The sequence below is a fragment of the Pseudopipra pipra genome, chromosome 8 (genome assembly GCF_036250125.1).
Source record: "Pseudopipra pipra isolate bDixPip1 chromosome 8, bDixPip1.hap1, whole genome shotgun sequence".
Classification (NCBI taxonomy): domain Eukaryota; kingdom Metazoa; phylum Chordata; class Aves; order Passeriformes; family Pipridae; genus Pseudopipra; species Pseudopipra pipra.
In genome coordinates, this window is record NC_087556.1 from 602,696 (window position 1) to 617,628 (window position 14,933).

A 14,933-nucleotide genomic window follows, 5' to 3' on the forward strand; every position below is an offset into this window, starting at 1 on the left:
GCCGTTACCAGGCAACGCGCGGGGTGGTGTGACGTCATCACTCCGCGCAGCCGCGACCCCCCCATGCTGCCCTGCGCCCGCGCGCCTGCGCGGAGGGGGCGGGAGCGCGGCCTCGGCAGCACGTGGGGAACGGGACAGGTATGGGATGGGACTGGGAATAGCGATGGAATAGGGACGGGTAGGGGATGGGATTGGGAATAGGGATAGGGACAGGTAGGGGATGGGATTGGGAATAGGGATGGAATAGGGACAGGTAGGGGATGGGATTGGGAATAGGGATAGGGACAGGTAGGGGATGGGATTGGGAATAGGGATAGGGACAGGTAGGGGATGGGATTGGGAATAGGGATAGGGACAGGTAGGGGATGGGATTGGGAATAGGGATAGGGACAGGTAGGGGATGGGATTCGGGTTGGGAACAGGGATGGGATAGGGACAGGGGTGGGATGGGATTGGGAACAGGGATGGAATAGGGACAGGTATGGGATGGGATTCGGACTGGGAATAGGGATGGGATGGGATTGGGAATAGAGATGGGATAGGGACAGATACAGGATGAGATTGGGAATAGGGACAAGGATTTAGAACGGGACAGGTACGGGTTGGGATTGGGAAAAGGGACAGGGATAGGGAACGGGACAGGTACGGGATTGGGAATAGGGAGAGGGTTTGGGAATGGGATAGGAATTGGGATGGGTTAGGGATAGGGACTGGGTAGAAGGAGAGATAGGACAGGTACGGGATAGGGATGGGATAGGGACAGAGATAGAACGGGAACAGAGGCAGGTACGGCACAGGGATGGGGCACGGACAGGTGTGGGATAGGGATAGCGATGGAGTAGGGACAAGCACTGCATGGGGACGGGGACAGGGTGGGGCAGCGCTGGGGCCGGGGCAAGGCTGGGGCCGGGACAGACGCGGTCGGGGTGTCCCGTGTGTCCCCGGTGTCCCTGATGTCCCGTGTGTCCCCGGTGTCCCGGGTGTCCCGTGTGTCCCGTGTGTCCCCGGTGTCCTGGGTGTCCCGGGTGTCCCGGGTGTCCCGGGTGTCCCGGGTGTGCCGCGGTCCGGTCCCTCCCCGGCGGGGGCCCCGTGCGGGTCCCGCCCGGGCGGGCGGTGCCGGGCCCGGGGCGGTGCCGGCGGATCGCGGGCGGATCCCGGGCGGGCTGTCGCTATCGCCGTCGCTGTCCCCGTTGCAGGGCAGGGCCCGTTCGCCGCGGGGTCCCGGTGCCGGTGGCGGTGCCGGCGCGGGGGGATGCGAGCATGGCCATGGCCCAGGCGGGGGCCGCGGCCGCGGCGGCCTCGGCGCTCCTCGTGTTCCTGCTCTACTCCGCCATCCACAGGGTCGAGGAGGGACACCTGGCCGTGTACTACAGGTACTGCCCTCGGGAGCCTGCTCCCTCCGCCGGGTCCGTCCTGGCACCACCGCTTGCTCTCTCCTGCCTTTGGCCCCGGTTTTTCCCCCTGTTGTCTCTGCTCCCCGATGAGTCCCGGGCACCCTGGCTCTGTGCAGAGCCCTTGGGAGTTTGTGTCTCTCTGAATCCTCAGTTGCTTTCCCTCCCTCTCCTCCCTCCCGTCCCTTTTCACAGTTTGGATTTCAGAGCTCAGAGATCCAAAGCGTCCGTCCCATCTCCTCACATCTGTTGATCACTCCCTCTTACAGCAGGAGCCGCCACCTCTGTCCCAAACTGTCACCCCCAGCCAGAGCACCGATTTTGTTGGTGCTTTGGAATGTTCTCCCTGCCCTTCCCACTCACCACCCTGGGCCGTTTTCCTTTAATCACAGGCGTGTTGAGCTCCAGAGCCTGGGGGGGTTTCTTGGTGCTTTGGGGCTCGTGGAAATCCAAACTGGCAGCATCACATCCACTGCTGGATTTTTCCATGGTTACCAGAGAACTATTTAGAGAGGAAAATCTGTGTTCTTGCAGCTCTGCAATGTTGCAGTGCTGGGAGGCTTTAGCAATAGCTGCCTCCTCTGAGGGTTAGTTGCTCACAGGGCTCAAGGGAACGATTGTCAGCTTGCAACAGGCGAACAGCAGGAGCACTCAGCCCTTTTGTAGGGGAATTGGTGGCAAATTTGGGGCAGTAATGTAACTCTCACTCCCCCAGCTGTTCCTGCAGCTGAGTGTCCCTGCTTGTTCTCAAAGCTAGGCTTGCTTGAGCCTCTCCCTGTTCTCCTCTCTCTCCGCAGGGGCGGCGCGTTGTTAACCAGCCCGAGCGGACCCGGCTACCACATCATGCTCCCCTTCATCACCACCTTCAAATCCGTGCAGGTTGGTACCCTCTCCTCTGGGAGGAGCAGCTGTTGGGAGGGTGGGGGTGCCCAGCACGTGTGTGAGTTGCTGGGGACAGGAGATGTCCTGCTCCGGGAGGACGGTCCGTGTTTGTGGCCATCACTGTTTCCCAGGAAAGACACAGGCCTTGTGCCGTGGGAGTTGGGAGCAGGGAATGGGCACAGCTGCCTGTCCGTCCCACAGAAGGCAGGTGGGAAGAAGCCTTGTCCTCTTCCCACCCACGAGGGAGGCAGAGGATGCATTTGTGGCTCCGTGTTCCCGTTGTGAGAGTCTGGGACCTTCCCGGGAGCGGAGCGGTTTGTGAGCTCGGGTTGTCTTTGTGTTTCAGACCACGTTGCAGACTGATGAAGTGAAAAATGTGCCTTGTGGGACAAGGTAGGGATTTCATCTGTGTTTCTCCTGGTGCTGAGCAGATGCACTCAGTGGTGTCATTTACAGTGCTGGGAAGTAAAGGCACGTGCCCTAAAATTAGTGCTGAACACACACATACACCCCACTGTAATAGAACATGGAAATTATAGAACAGGAGGTACATGAGGGGGTGCTCTGGCTTTTGCTGCAGCTGCTGCTCAGAGAGTGTTTGCATTCATAGTGATATTATCTTGATTTTTCTTGGTTTCTCCCCTCAGTTACTCTGACACCCCGTTGCTTGTGCTTTGGTCTGCCCTCGGATATTTCTAGTCTGGATTTTGTGGCTGATAGAAGTGCTGACCAGAGGGCAAAAGCAAATGGTGAATGGGAATCCTCCTGGTGGGAGAGGGTCCATTTCCAGATGAAATGCCTGATTCATAGTTAAACTGATTCTTTTATCAGCACAGACCTGCTTGGTTTTAACAAGCAGAGCAGTAGCAGGAGGAGAGGGCTGGTCGAGTTGGGTTGCAGATCCTGTTGTGTTGGTTCATCCACAAGTTAAAGTGGTGACTGGAGCTCTTTCTTCAGGGTAAAAAAAGCCCTGGTGATTCACCTGGTCTTTTAGCTCCAGTGTCCTCAACACAATTTCTGTTTAAAAAAATAAATCCCCGTAACTTGAATGATGACACTCAGTGACCACATTGAAATTGAAAGTGGAATGGTAATGGCAACATTAACAAAGCAGAGTTCATTTTGGTCAGGTTTAACCTGTAATGAAATGAGTTCTTGGGGTTACTCCTGGAGCATCAGACATCACATGGGCTTAAATATTAAAATATGGGTCTCATGGTTTTCGTTTTACATCTCAAAGATTTTCAGGAGTATCTGTAAATAATGTTAATGTTCAGTGCTGCAGCTTTCATAGAATCCCAGAATGGTCTGGGTTGGAAGAGACCTTAAAACCCATCTCCTTCCACCTCCCTGTCATGGGCAGGGACACCTCCCACTAGCCCAGGTTGCTCCAAGCCCCGTCCAGCCTGGCCTTGGACACTTCCAGGGATCCAGGGGCAGCCACAGCTTCTCTGGACAACCTGTACCAGGGCCTCCCCACCCTCCCAAGGAAGGATTTCTTCCCAATATCCCATCTAACCCTGGCTCTGGCAGTGGGAAGCCATTCTCCCTTGTCTTATCACTCCAGGCCCTCGTCCAAAGTCCCTTTGTGGTGAAGTAACCATTCTTTAGGGGGAGCAGAAAATCCCTGCCAGCCTCCCCCATTCTGTGCTTCTGGGATTTAGGAGCTAAATATTTCTGTTTGGTTCTGTCAAGTGAGTTCGTGACGTTCCTGCTGCATTTCAGCATTGTGGGGTTCAGTCGTGCAGTGCAGGTGGTTGTGAAGGTACAGGCAGTAAATGTGCTTTAAAACACCAAACAGCTGGTGAAAGCAGTTCCTAGTTAATAATTGAATACACTTCAGACCAAAGGTCCCAGTAGCCCTGTCCACTTTTAAGGTGTCACTGCAGGAGCCTTTCAGTTTGCTGCAATTGGATCCAAAGGCTGCAGCTGCTCCATGCCAAAGCCTGGAATCCAGATTTCCTTAGTGAAACATTAGCTTATAAATACGAGTGGGTGAAATCTGAAATGTCACTGTCCTGGTTAAAAGTGGGTTACAAGAACAGATTGTAAACAGTTTAAGTTTCTGTAGTTGTACATTAAACCATCCAATTTTAAAGGCTGGGTTTCTCTTCCATCATGTTTATGTTCCTGTTGCCTGTGTCCTCATCTACATCAGGAAGCTTCTGAATGTCTGTGTGGGTGTCCCATCCCCAATTTCTGCCTTAACCTGTCCCGTTTATAACTGATCAGTGCTAAGTGAATACACTAAATACAGATTTTTAAATACTTTGGCACCAGAGGACTGTTTTCACAGAACAGTTGTCACCTCAGAGACAAAAACCATTTCATTCTGACAGGGACAGTGTGCATCTGCCTCTGGTGTCTGGGATTTCTGCCTTTCCCCAACAGTTGCTCGAGCGTTATTTGCAGAGGTGTGAGGGATGTCTTGTGCTTGTGCTGCAGATCATTGTCAGGAGCCAGACAGAGCCAGGGAATGCTCTGCTGGGACAGATCGCTGTTTGTCAGCCAGTCACGTGGAAATACGTGTCATGAACATTCCAAGTGTTAATCCCTGTGTGTCTGGTCATGCCAGATCTGGCCTTTAAGCCCAGTTTTAGGTGCTCTGCCTGTCCCAGTCTGCTCCTGTTTGTGGCAGCTCTAGCTGTGAGCACTGAACCTTTGCCTTTTTTTATGGCAGTGCCCCTCAGTTTTTCTCATCTTCTCCAGGTCTAAGGTGAGACCCTGAGTTGTCTGAGGCTTTCTAAGAGCTACCAAAAGACCTGTGTCCACCTCCTGTGGCATTCCCTGTACACTGTCACCTTGTCCTGTCAGGTTGGGCAGTACTGATGCCTGGTCATGCTTAAACCTCTCCCAGGCACACACAGTCCGTGTGTTGATCCTCCTTTCAGACTTCTGTGGGCTTCCCTTTGCTCCTCTCTCCCCAGCCAGCCTGGGCTCTGAGTGGCACGTCCAGGCCATTGCACGACCAACAGGACTGATATAACTCAGTTCCCCCCCAGCACAGTGGGGAATAACAGTGGGATAATCGTGGATAATAGCCCACTTACTGTCCCACAGCGGCTGAGATCCTTGGCAGGGTTGCTGGGGAAGGTGGTGGTGCAGTCAGACAGTCCTGTCTGATGTGAGCTGCCATTCCAGAGCCTTTCCTGCATGGGAAGTGATGCAGAGCTGAGGCGTTGCAGGCACTCTCCCTTTCCTTGTAACATCCCCTTCAAACTGAAGTGCCAAAGGACCCCAACAGAAAGGTGGGCAGTGGAGGAGATTCCAGTGGAAGAAGCCCACATGCTCTGCTCTGGTTCCTCACCAGGATTTCTGGGATTTCCCTGTCCTGGTAGAATTGTCATGAGGAGACTGGAACAAATCAGGAGGATGAGAGTGGGCTCAGAGGATCCCGAGGAATGCTGTTGGATGTCACTTCCAGTGATAAACAGTGGTTTTATTCAAAGTGGTGGGACAGAGTGCAGAACAGATGGAGAAAAACACATATACTCTGTACCATTATGACTCCTTGTGCAGCCTGACAGGCCTAGGAAAGATTTAAAAATGATGATAATGGTTCTTAAGAGAGAAAATGATCAGTAAAAAAGGCATTAATGCTCTTAAGAGTAGTACCTCACTGGGAAATAAGTCTCTCTTTGGGCACAAATGTCTCCCCTGCTGGCTTGTCCCTCCCAGCAGACAAGTTCTGTCCATCCCCAAAGTTTTTAGGTCGTAGTTGCAGTGAAGCAGGTTTGGAGTGAGCACAGGCTGGGCCTGGGAGACCTCTTCCAGAAGAGCACAGACACAGGCAAGTTCACGTGGTTTTCCTGCAGACTTGGCCTTCAGCTGCCAGAGATCAGGATCTGCAAAATAAGAAATGGAGTTTGTCACAGCGGAGATGTTGGAGTTAAAGCATCACAGAGTCTGGAAATGTGGGAGCTCCACTGCCAAGGACCAGCTCTCTCTAAACAGTTCCTGCTAAAGCTTCTTGTCTGATTTGCCTTTGTCTCGAGGACAACATCACAAGACTATCCTGCTTAAAATTATGCTCTCAAGAGACTTAGGAGCTGTTGAAAATTAAGTCTTTTCTTCTCCAATGCAGAGTTATTGCTTTTCTCCTGTGTCATGGGTACCCAGGGGTGGGCATGACTTGCTGAAAGGTACACCAGTAAGAGCAGAGCCTGAGGGCAAGCCCAACTTCTGATTCCTTCTTTTCCCTGCCATTCTGGCAGCACATAATCCCTTGGGGAGAGGATTGCCTGCAGGCTTCCTCTGATGAGGTGCTGGAGTGTGTGTGCCTGGTTGTGGTGTTTCTTCCTTTCTGTCAGTGGCCCTGCCAAGCTCCTGCTGGAGTTAGTGAATGTGTGAATTAAACTCAGGGCTTTTCTGTTTGAAGTGTTTTGCTGCCTGGAGGAGCTGTGGTGCATCTGGAGCTGGTGTGTGCCCTGCTGCTGGCAGGTGTCACCTGCTGTCCTCGCTGTGCTGGACTCCCCTTTCCTGATAGTTGCAGTTACATTCCTGTTCAGGAGCATTTTCCTTTGGCTGGCTAAGCAGGAGGTCACAAAGGGAAGGGAAGGTGCTTTGCAGGCTTGCTGGAGCACGTTTGTGATTTATGCCCAGAGAGGGACCTGTCTGTGCCAAGGTGGGGTTTGCTGCTATCTCATTGCAGAATGCTCAGGAACTCAGGGCTGTTCTGGGTAAGTTTTGAGTAAAAGTGGGACAAAGATGACTTTGCTTTTATGCCAGCTGTGAACAGCTGCAGTGGTAACTGATGAGCTCTTTTTCCCTTGCAGTGGGGGTGTGATGATCTACATTGACCGGATCGAGGTTGTGAACAAGCTGGCCCCACATGCAGGTATTTCCCATCCCATTTCCACAGGCAGCTCTGGGACTGCCTTTACTCATCCTGTAGCAGCTCTGTCTTGGTTTGCAGGACTTCCATTATCCATGTCTGGAAAATTTCCATGTCTGTTCCCATTCCTTGTTACCCTTATGGCTCCCAGTCCTGTAGCACTTAGTTCCATGCATGTGCCTGCAGGCTTTTTGCAGAGCCAGGGATTTGCAAGGATGAAGGTAAACTCTAGGATTGCTTCTCCCCTGTATGTTTAGAAATGTGACAGGGCTCTCTCTTGCTGCTGAAGGGGAGAGCACCTGTGGAACTAATCCCAAGTGCTCTCTTGGCTCCTGGGAGAATTGCAAAGCCATGTTCCTTTTGCTGCACCCCAGGACATGGTTGGCTTAAAATGTGGGAACGATCCTTGGTTTCACTTTATAGTGTTGCTGTTCCCATGCATGCAGGTCCTGGACAGGCTTTGCTGTTTGATTTGTTTGTGCAGATGGTAAAATAGGGCTGTGCAGTGTATCTTGCCATGATTACTCTGCTCCTTGAGGTCCTGTAGTCCCAGCTGCATTGGCTGGGGGTCCTCTGAGCTCCCTCCCTCCCACAGCTGGGCAGGGCAATCCGGAAAACTCCCAGTGCTGGAGGTGCCCCACGCCCTGTCCCCGTGCTGTGCTCCTTTCCCAGCATTCCTGGTGCTGCAGGAAGCACTGTGTGTCAGTGGTGCCCTCTGGTAATCCCCTTCCTTCCCCAGTGTACGACATCGTGAGGAACTACACCGCGGACTACGACAAGACCTTGATCTTCAACAAAATCCATCACGAGCTGAATCAGTTCTGCAGTGCCCACACCCTGCAGGAGGTGTACATCGAGCTCTTTGGTGAGTGGATGGCAGCTGGGTGCTCCCACTGAGGGATGTGGAATCTCCCTGTCGTGCTCTGGAATGTGTTACAGCCAGTGGGAGCAAACAGCCCCTGTGCTGGAGTTGCAGTCTGGAATCCAGCTCCTTTTATATCCATAGGCCTCTTCCCCTGGGACTTCAGTGGTTCAAATTTCTTTGTCTTTCTCCATCTGCACGTGGGAATTTGGTTTCAGTCCTTTACCACTGATTCTGGGTGCACAAAGCAGCCACTCTGCTCTTGTGTGTGCAGTGATACCCCTTGCCTTCACTATGATGATGGGTTTGTCTTGCCTATTCCTACTTGTAAGCCCTTGTTCTGTTGCTGCATTCACTTTTGTACTTCCACAGCTTCCTTCTGTCTGTTTTTAACAGGTGAGAGCTGGAAGGTTTTTTAGGGAGGTATCAGTGTTTCAGGAATTAGCACAGGCCATGTTCTCCTTGGTACCTACCTGTGCCCCAAAGACATGACAGTGTTGTGTTCTTTTTGAGTGGCTGAGCAGGGGAGAATGGGCTTATGGTAGATAAGAGGTTGACAGAATTTTAATGTTAAGATACTGTAAGTCTGAATGCTGAGAAGGGATAGACTTCTACCACAGGCTCTGGGCATTCTTGCTGAGATCCTTAAAACCTTAGCTCAAATGCCACAAATCCATCAATAACCGAACTTTTGTAGGCACTAGCATGTGACTCTCCTTTTGGGAACATTTTCCAGGGGGCACAGGAACACTGTACTGAGTGATCTCAGAGAGCATCTTTATCTTACACCATAGACAGACTTGCTCTTCAAGGCCAGCTGGCTCTGCCACATCAGCTGTGGGAGAAAAGGTGATGAGCTAAATGGTCTCCCTCTTGTCCTCCAAACACAGATCAGATAGATGAGAACTTGAAGTTGGCCCTGCAGAAAGACCTCAATGTCATGGCACCAGGTCTCACTATCCAGGTGAGTTCATTCCCTAATAAAGATTACTCTTTTTTCCACCTCTTTCACTGGATTGAATAGGTTTCTTGCTTCCATTTTCCACATGCCATGGAATAGTTGAACCTTGAGTTGAGGTTTGGCTGCTGAAGACTGTCCAAGTGTTGGTGATGGCTTTCAGACACTGGGTTTATGTAAGGGAAAGACCTGCAGGACAGAGAAAAGCACCTTTCAGGTGACAGACCTGCAGGTATTGGCTTTAAATTGCAAAGAGCAAGGGAATGGTTTTAGTGGTTTTCTGCTTACCTTTAATGTTAGAAAATCATGTTTAATTTAACCATGGTAACATCTACCTGAACTCACCAGACACCACTTTGAAGGGGTGAGGATCTTTGTTTTGGTGCAGAGGTTGAAAGAATATCCCCCTGTGCACCCTGCAGTGGCTGGTGAGGTCAGCTTTCTCCATGTGGTGCTTTGTAGGGGCTTGGAGAGGTTTTGCTCCTGGTAGGAGCTTAGAACAGTCCCTTCACTGAAGGATGTTCTGGTCTGATGTCCCATAAATCTGCTTTCTTTGCTTGTCCAGAGAAGCAGCAGAGTTGGGATTGTTCACACTGGAGAAGGGAAGGCTCCAGGGAGACCTTATTTCTGGCCTTTCAGTATATAAAGAGTATGTGAAGTTTTATATAAAGCTTACATAAGTTATAAAAAAGGTAGAGAAAGACTTTTTACAAAGGCCTGTAGTGACAGGGTGAGGGGCAGTGGTTTTAAACTGAGAGGGGAATGTTTTACACTGAGGGTAGGGAGGCCCTGGCAAAGGTTGCCCAGGGAAGCTGTGGCTGCTCCATCCCTGGAAGTGTCCAAGGCCAGGCTGGACAGGGCTTGGAACAACCTGCCCACGGTGGGAGTGGGTTGGAATGGCTGTCAGGAAATACAAATGCAGGACACTCCTGTGAGAGAGGCCATGCTCAGCTGTGCTGCACAGGAGGATTGGGCACCACTGTCCACAGCACTGCAGCTGCTCTCACAAGGGCATTTCCTACACCTTGCATCCAAACATTCAGTTTGAAATGTGCTCCCTTTTCCTTCCCTCACAGGCTGTGCGTGTTACAAAACCCAAAATTCCAGAGGCCATCCGAAGAAATTTTGAGCTGATGTGAGTAGCTGGACATACAACTGTGTGAATTAGTTTTGAGGGTCCAGGACAGGCACAGTGCTGTTAGCAAGCTCTTCCCTGGTGCTCAGAGAGTGAGAGGGGAGCTTTAGGCAGGCCAGGTGCACCTGTGGATTCTGTTTCTCTGTTTCCAGACTGAAATCAGGGCTCAGGGGTCTTGGTATCTTGCCCATAAGTTCCCCTCCAGGATCCCTGAGACCCCTTTGGAGCAGGGGGAGATGCTGTTGGATCTCCCTTCACCTCCCTGTCCCTGGCTGAGCCAGCCCAGCTCCCAGTAGCCCTGCACTGGGCTCACTCCCTGTCCTGAGGGCCTCGGGCTGCACATGCATCCACATGTGGCCTCACCAGTGCCAAGTGGGGAGGGGGCTGATCCCTTCCTTTGGCCCCCTGGCTGTGCTGTGCTCATACGGCTGCAGACAGAACCAATCCCATGGCTGTGAACAGGGGGCTGGCAGCTGCTCGTGGTCTTTCCTGCCCTCAGATGCAGAGCTGCTCCCCATCTCCCTTTCCCCAGGATAATGTTTCTCCCCTTGCAGGGAGGCTGAGAAGACCAAGCTGCTGATTGCAGCCCAGAGGCAGAAGGTGGTGGAGAAGGAGGCAGAGACAGACCGGAAGAAAGCAATCATTGGTATGTGACCAGGACAGGGTGAGCTGCCATTCCTGCATTCCCTGGTAACTGAGGGAGGCACGGCCAGGCTGCACCAGGAGTCATTTTGAAAATCTGAGTGTCTTTGCTGCTGTATCTCTGTCCCACCTCCCTCCCGTGGCAGCAGAGCAGTGAGCACCTCTGTCCTGCAGCCACTCCACTGCAAAAACTGGGCTGGGAGCTCAGTGTGCCAGGGGGATCGCCCTGGGAAACGGGATATCAGCTCTGGAGACATCAGCACTGTGTTTTCTTCCTGTAACTGTGCTGCTTGGAGTCCAGGCTGGCACTGTAGGATCCCAACAGGAAGGGAGGGAGTAGGGAAAGACCTGGTGTGGCAGATCCTGCAGTGAGCTGCTGGTCGGGGTGCTGGTGCTCACACCCTGGGAAGCAGATTCCTGAGCCGAGCCCGTTGTGATTGCAGAGGCAGAGAAGGCTGCCCAGGTGGCCAGGATTCACTACCAACAGAAGATTATGGAGAAGGAGACGGAGAAGCGGATTTCTGAGATTGAGGGTAACTCGCACTGCTGGGGTCATTTTGCAGCTGAGGGGGGATGGCAGGGAGGGGAACCCCAGGCCTGGGCTCACAGGCTGTCCTGCAGAGCTCGTCCAGGGTGCAGCAGTGCAAGGCTGTGCACTGGGAATGCTCCAGGAAGCCACAGGGCGGGTGCAGGGCCAGCCAAGCTGTCTCAGACACTCCTGGGTCAGCTGGTCCCTGTGGGATGAGGGCTCAGGTGCTCAGTGTGGTGGCACTGTTCACTTCCTAACACTTTTTTTCCTGTCCATCCTCTGCTGCCGTGTTAGATGCTGCATTCCTGGCAAGAGAGAAGGCCAAAGCTGATGCTGAGTACTACACTGCTCGGAAGCTGGCTGATGCCAACAAGGTGAGCACTGGGAAGCTGGTCAGGACAGGACTCGCTCCCTCTTTCCCTCTGCACAGGAGATGAGCTTCAGGTGGGCAGCACTGGAAAAACACTTGATTTAACAGCCTGCATCCCAGAAGGCCTGATGCAGTATTCAGTGATGCAGCACCCAGAAAGTAGTGTCTGACAGCCCCTGTTTGTGTTCCTGTAGCTGAAGCTGACCCCCGAGTACCTGGAGCTGATGAAGTACCAGGCCATAGCCGCCAACAGCAAACTTTACTTCGGTGACCGCATCCCCGGCGTGCTCCTGGAGTCCTGTGCCTTCCAGCAGGCCAGCCCGAGGACTGCCCACCAAACCAGCCTTCCTGCACAGGAGGCCCCGGAGACCTCTGGAGAAAGCCAGCTCAGAGGCAAGGAAAGCACTGGCTGAGGAGGGAGGAGGAATCCCGGTGTGGCTCAGCAGCAAAGCCCGGCTGTGGTCGGGGACGTGGCCCCGGGCTGGTGGGGCGGACGCAGCACACGCCTGGACATCTTGTGTATAGGTGGCAGTTGGGTTGATTTTCTTCTAGCAACAGATTGCAAGGGCTCTGCCTCTTCCGTTTCTTCCCCTGTTAAATTGGTGCTTCCAAAGGAGGGATAATCCTGTACTAACATACCTATACTGGAATATTAAAAGACGGACGCCGGGAAAGGCTTCCGGAGTAGGTGCAGTTATTTAGCAGGCATTGCTCTGGAGGCAGGAGATGTGGCTTTGAGTGCTGTGTTGCTGCACCCTGGTCGTTCCCAGTGCTCCTGGCTGAGGCCGAGCGAAGAGGAGGTTTCCTTCGTCCTGCCCATGAAGCTTCACTTGGTGGACTCCAGGCAGGTTCCTGCCATTGCTCTCTCTCTCTCCTCAAGGACTCCCATGGAGTGGGCTCTCCTTGGCCAGCGTGTTCCTGCTCAGGGCAAGGAATGGTTTGGTGTGGAATAGGTTACTGGAATAGGATCTGCATAGCCATGATATTCCTGTAGACAGCAGCACTAGGTAATGACTCGGAGCAGATGGTCTCTGATGGGATTCTGCAACTCCCCTCTCCAAGCAAGAGCCTTGCACTGGCTGCCTGGGACTGACTGTAGGGTGTTTCAGCTGCGTGGCTGGGGCTCACCTTGCATCCTAAACCAGATTTCAGGAGCACCTCGGAGCAGCTGGTTGGGAACAGAGCTTGGGAAATCTCTGCCCAGATCCCAACTTGTGAAATCTCTGCCCAGATCCCAACTTGTGAAATCTCTGCCCAGATCCCAACTTGTGAAATCTCTGCCCAGATCCCAACTTGTGAAATCTCTGCCCAGATCCCAACTTGTGAAATCTCTGCTCAGATCCCAACTTGTGAAATCTCTGCTCAGATCCCAACTTGTGAAATCTCTGCTCAGATCCCAGCCTTCCTCTAGGTCAGCAGGGCAAGGGGGCTGAACTTCCACTGCTCTGCCATGGTGGCAAGGTAAAGGGGAAGAGAAGAGTGAAGGGACCCTGCAGAGCAGCAGATCAGATGTTTGACACCTCAGCTGCAAAGTAGGTGAGTCGTCACTGCTCCCCTGTGCAAAATCCACTGCTCAAAGAAGTGGGACCTGCCTCGTGTGTCCTTGAACAGCCATGGTGAGAGTGTGTCCCTGGGCCTCTCCTCCCTGGACAGGTTTGCTGCAGTGCAGGACTTCAGGCTGCTCCCGAGCAGTGCTGGCAGCAGGATCTCCTGTGGTGGCCCTCCAGGCACTCTGCCTGTTGAGATCTTGTGTCCCTGGCACCGTCTGCAGCCTCGTGGCAACGGGAGGGACGTGTTCAGCTTTTGCCACAGTGAAACATTCAACCCAAAACAAGAGGCTTGAGCTTTACCTGTGCTGATGATGTCCCCAGACGAGCTGTGTGGGCTTCAGGCTTTGCAGTGCTGTGTTCCCACCACACGTGGCTCGGCTTGGAGGGTGGCAGTGTCTCCTCGAGGAAGTTTGGTAACACGTGGTGCCTTGTGCTGTCCCAGCTCCTGCCCTGGCTCCCTGTCCTCTGTCTGGGGCAGAGCAGGGATGTGTTGGACCTGCCCCTTCCGCAGGGTAGGACATGACTGTGGGACTTGGCAGCAGTTTCAGGGGGTCTGTCTGTCCTCTATCTGGCTGCAAACTCCCAAGGCCCAGTTGATGCTCTGCTCCAGAATACCAGCTCCTCTTCCAAACCAGCCATGGCAGGAGCCAGGGACCTGGGGCACCAGTGTGGAGAGGAAGGGCAGTGTAATCTGTAGCTGTGGTGTTTGAAATGTCTCCTGGAAGTGCTGTTTGACTTGCAGGGTCCCCTTTCTCCCGTGGGAAGGGCTTTGAGGAGGCAGTGGAGTCACATCTTTGAGCTGGCACCTCCTCAGTGGTGCAGCAGGCCCTTGGCATGGGGACATGGCCTCTCCTCACCCCGGCAGCACCCTCTTCACTTGGATTTTGGGATGAGGGCAGACTTCAAAGAGCAGAAGCACTGCTGGAGGGGATGCTGGCAGGGATGTAGGCTTGTTCTCCATGTGTTACTGGGGTTGGACACTCTGGGCATGAGGAATGGGTGGACAGGGTAGGTTCTGCCAGCCTGGAGGTGCCAGGGGCACGAGGGGAGCTGCTGGGAGTGATAACCAGGCAGCTCACAGCTCTCCTGCAGTGACCAGAGCAAGATGCCCGTGCAGGGAGCAGGAAAACCTTCCAGGCCAGTGCAGGAAGGGCTGGCTTCCCTCTGGACCTGAGCCTTGCTGGGTCTCCCTGCACTATCCAGGTGGGTGCATGGCTTTATCCTGAGTGGCTGTCACTGGCTCAGTGTCCCCCTGCTGTGGTTGGGTGACATCAGCCTGGTCTGAGGGACCCTGGGGGATGCTCCTGTAGTCCCAGGTCCTGCAGCAGCCTGTGTGATGCTCGGTGCCTTCTGCAAAAGCCTCCTCCCTCCCTCCCTCCCTGCTTGCCCAGCTGCTGCTGCAGAGGCCCCAGTAGGTGTGCAGGGGGGCATTGCCACTGCTTTAGCACCCCAGGGTGGGCTGTGCTTCCCTCTGAGCCCCAGGTGTGAGCAGGGACATGGGACTGTGGGTTAGAACTGGCTTTTCTCTCCGTTCCAAGGGCCTGTGTGGGCCTGTGACTAAAGGGGTCTGCCCCTGGATCCACATCTCCTTAAGGAAACACGATACATATGGTCAGGTTTACATTCACGGTGTTGAGTTCTTTTGATAAAGCAGAATAAAATTATTTTGTTACCATTTTTCTGAGTGGTTTTATGTGTCCTGAGGCTGGTGTCACTGTAGGCACGTGGTGGGGGGTCCCCCTCTACCTCTCACCCTGCAGTGACGCCATGGTGTCCTCAG

The 14,933-nt window shown here is 53.5% G+C and overlaps 1 protein-coding gene across 1 annotated transcript; it reads left to right on the top strand.

Annotated features, from left to right (window-relative positions):
- Positions 1 to 69: 69 nt before the first annotated feature.
- Positions 70 to 14,830, top strand: ERLIN1 (ER lipid raft associated 1). Its single transcript, XM_064662128.1, is given in 13 exon segments — positions 70 to 138; positions 1,197 to 1,373; positions 2,189 to 2,270; positions 2,620 to 2,666; positions 7,049 to 7,110; positions 7,847 to 7,972; positions 8,860 to 8,933; positions 10,004 to 10,062; positions 10,617 to 10,708; positions 11,148 to 11,237; positions 11,528 to 11,607; positions 11,798 to 11,941; positions 11,943 to 14,830. Coding segments are annotated over 12 exon segments (1,155 nt in total). The 5' UTR covers positions 70 to 138; positions 1,197 to 1,260; the 3' UTR covers positions 12,129 to 14,830.
- Positions 14,831 to 14,933: the final 103 nt, after the last annotated feature.